The sequence below is a fragment of the Elephantulus edwardii genome, unplaced genomic scaffold (genome assembly GCF_000299155.1).
Source record: "Elephantulus edwardii isolate Elephantulus edwardi_28Jun2011 unplaced genomic scaffold, EleEdw1.0 scaffold00053, whole genome shotgun sequence".
NCBI classification, from domain to species: Eukaryota; Metazoa; Chordata; class Mammalia; order Macroscelidea; family Macroscelididae; genus Elephantulus; species Elephantulus edwardii.
The window spans coordinates 15390909-15394317 of record NW_006399803.1 but is presented as its reverse complement, the minus strand read 5'-3'; the positions used below and the strand labels follow the sequence as shown (position 1 = coordinate 15394317).

Genomic DNA, 3409 nt, shown 5'->3' with positions numbered 1-3409 from the left:
GGACTAAAACCAAGGACTATAAAATTCATTACAGAAAAGCTAGGAACAACACTAGAAGTCCTAATCCACAACATAAACAGTCTTCCCAATATCCTGGAAAAGCTACAACCAGGAGAAGATAACATAGACGAATGGGACCTTCTAAGGCTCAAATCCCTATGCACATCCAAAAACTTCTCCAGTAGGGTAAAAACAGGATATAGTCTTTGTAGTTATGTGCTATGGATCGGAGAGTTGGACAGTGAATAGGGACTATCATCCAGAGAATTGATGCCTTTGAGCTGTGGTGCTGGAGAAGAGTGTTGAATATACCATGGACTGCTAGGAGAACAAACAGGTTTGTCCTAGAGAGGGTAAAGCCAGTATGCTCCCTGGAGTCAAGAATTCTGAAGCTTCATCTGGCATACTTTGGGCATGTTGCAAGGAGGGACTGGTCCTTGGAGAGGGACATCATGTTTGGGAGAGTGGAGGGACGGTGCAGGAGAGGAAGACCCTCGATGAGATGATCTATTCTGTGAGTGGAGTGGTAGGAATGAATAAGTTGGAGACAGTGAGGTTGGCACAGGATAGAAAGGCGTTTTAGGGCTCTTGTATTTAGGGTCGCTGTGAGTCGCAAATGACTCAATGGCACATAGCAATAGATGCTGTTGAAGGAGGCAGTTCTCCCTTGTGCAATTATTAAAGGTCAGGCTTGGCTGGCCCTTTCCCTGCTTTGCTGTTTTATAGATACCTTTAACAGATACATCAAGCTGCTTGTCTTTTGTCACCAAAATGTATTTATAGTTAAATAATCATATCCTTCGAAAAAATTTGAAATAGATATATTTTTTTTATTTTGCATTTTGTATCTCGGTTGTAAAGTTGATCAAATGCCTCAACTTATTACTTTTTTTTTCAGCGATGAGAGGTGTTTTTCATTCACCTTCTTTCTCACATCTCTAGGTTTTGCAGGAGGCTACTCATGTCATGCAGAGTCAAGTAGACAAGTGTGTGGAAGATATAATGAAAGAGAAGAATATTAACCCTGAGAAGGATACGAGGTATGTTGTTTTTGTAGTTTGGTTCTTTTTTATTAGTTATTTATATTCAGTGAATTACAAAGCTTACACAGGGGGTTAGGAGGTTTTCTAATTAAATCTTCTCAAAGACTAAGGCACATCTAATCCAAACCATGGTCTTTTCATCTGAAAGTTGGACAATGGATACCTTTGAGTTGTAGTGTTGGAAATTAGGACTGAATATCCCATTGACTGCCAAAAGAAGAAACAAACCTGTCTTGGAAGAAGTGCGACCAGGGTGTTCATTAGAGGCAAGATGGTGAAACCTCATCTCCTGTACTTAGGGTATGTTGTCAGGAGCGGTCAGTCCTTGAGAAAAGACATCATTTTGGGAAAAGTGCAAGGTCAGAGAGAGAGGAAGACCCTCAACAAGGTGAATTGACACTGTGACTGAAGCAATGAACTTGAGTATCAGTGACCATGAGGATGGTGAAGGATAGGACAAGAATCACCACTGTTGTTCATAGAGATGCTGTGAGTCGTAGTTGACTCAACAACACCAGACAACAGTATCATTTCACTAGATGAGCAATTTAAGTCCAGAGAGATAACTTACACAATATTAAAACACTAGTGATTGAACTAGTACTAAAACCTGTATCTTTTGGTCCCCAGTTAAGCCCATTACACCATCTACCTTCTTTGATTCAATTATATCATTACTAGCCCTAAGTTAAAGGAGTTCTGGTGGCCTAGTGGTAAGAATCTGGACTGCATTCCTGTAGAACTTGACCTTTTGGATATACTTTTGATGGAGAACAAGATTAAAATTCTAAATTTTCCCCCGTGAATTGATAGATTTAGAGTCAGGAAAGAGCCTATTTCTGCAGGGAAGATAAACTGTGTTATGGGGGAACTGAGATACTAGGCCATGCAGCTCTCCATTATCTATATGGAAATGTAAGTCTTTTTGGTGATTTCAAGCAATAAAGATTTGGAATATATGAGATTACTTGGTGGGGGAGGGGGGAAATAAAAAAAAAAAGAGAGAACACAAACCTTTCAGTCCTTGTAACTGCAGAGTTTATAATTCCTAAATGTCCTCTTTCTTGACCTTGTATCATATTCTACATGTTGTTATTGTTATCAGGTACCATTGAGTTGTGTACAACTCATAACCCTAAGAACAACAGGTCTAAATCCTGTGCTTTCCTGTGCTAACCCTGCATTTCCTGAACTTCTTGACACACTTGAGCCTGTTGCTGCAGTTGCTGTGTCTGTCTGGTTGAAGGTCTTCCTCTCTTTTGCCAGCTTTCACTTTTCTAGCATGATGTTTCTCCCAAAGGAATAGCCTTTCCTAACAATATGCCCAAAGCATGTGAAACAACACTTTGTCATCTTTGCCTCCATGGAGCATTCTAATTCTACTTTCTCTAAAATATATGTTTGTTCTTTTGGCAGTCCATGGGATATTCAGTACTAATGTAATTCTCTATGTTTAAGGAGTTTCTTGGTACTTAGGGCCAGATAATGCCTTCTGAATAGACATAAACTACAAGCTTATCATTATACTATTATGATAAGATGATTTATATGAATAACAATTTTATTATTTTCAGTTTTAAAATCTGCATGAAAGCTTGCTTACTGCAAATATCTGGTTATAAACAGCTTTATATAGATGTTGAAAATGAAAGAAAAAAGCCATATGATTCTGATAACCTGCAACATGAAAAGCTACTCCTTAAGGTAAATTTTTCTTTTCTTTACTTGGAGTTAATTGAACATAAAAAACTAAATGAGATGTGAGCAGAATGATACTACAGTAAAAATTCTAGAGGCGTATATAGCTTATACAGCAAAGCGAGACCAGTCCTTGGAGTTGGACGTCCTACTTGAGAAGGTGGAAGGACAGTGCAGGAGAGGAAGACCCTCATTGAGATGGATCGATTCAGTGACTGGAGTAATGGGGTTAGGTATGTCAGAGACCTTGGGATTGGCACAGAACAGAGCAGAGCAGTGTTTAGGGCTGTTGTACATAGGGTCGCTAGGAGTTGCAGGCTACTTGAAGACACATAACAACAATAACAATACAGTTATATCATTTCTTTACTTTTAAGGAATCTATTTTTTTATTGTGTGTTGCTGAATTGGAACCAACCCCTAGCTGACCCTCCAGCAGGTTTTCAGAGACAGTTAATTACAAGAGATGAGATTGCAGAGCAGCTGGTGGATTCAAACCCTATACTTTTGGGATTGTAGCACAGCTTCTTAACACTAGGCCGCCAGAGATTTTTATCTTACATTTTTTATAATTATCTGATGAGTATCATCAAAGTATATTCAAATGCATTTTATATTAATACTTTCATTCTAAAATCAATTATAAACTTATAAAAGGAGACCTTTAA

The 3409-nt window shown here is 38.5% G+C and overlaps 1 protein-coding gene across 1 annotated transcript in view; it reads left to right on the top strand.

Moving 5' to 3' along the window:
• The window catches only part of ELMOD2 (ELMO/CED-12 domain containing 2), a 44450-nt gene that overhangs the window by 17220 nt on the left and 23821 nt on the right, over positions 1-3409 (top strand). The window contains exons 3-4 of the mRNA XM_006887044.1: positions 943-1040; positions 2618-2747. Coding sequence (XP_006887106.1) covers positions 943-1040; positions 2618-2747 — 228 coding nt within the window. The remainder of the gene's footprint in view (positions 1-942; positions 1041-2617; positions 2748-3409) is intronic.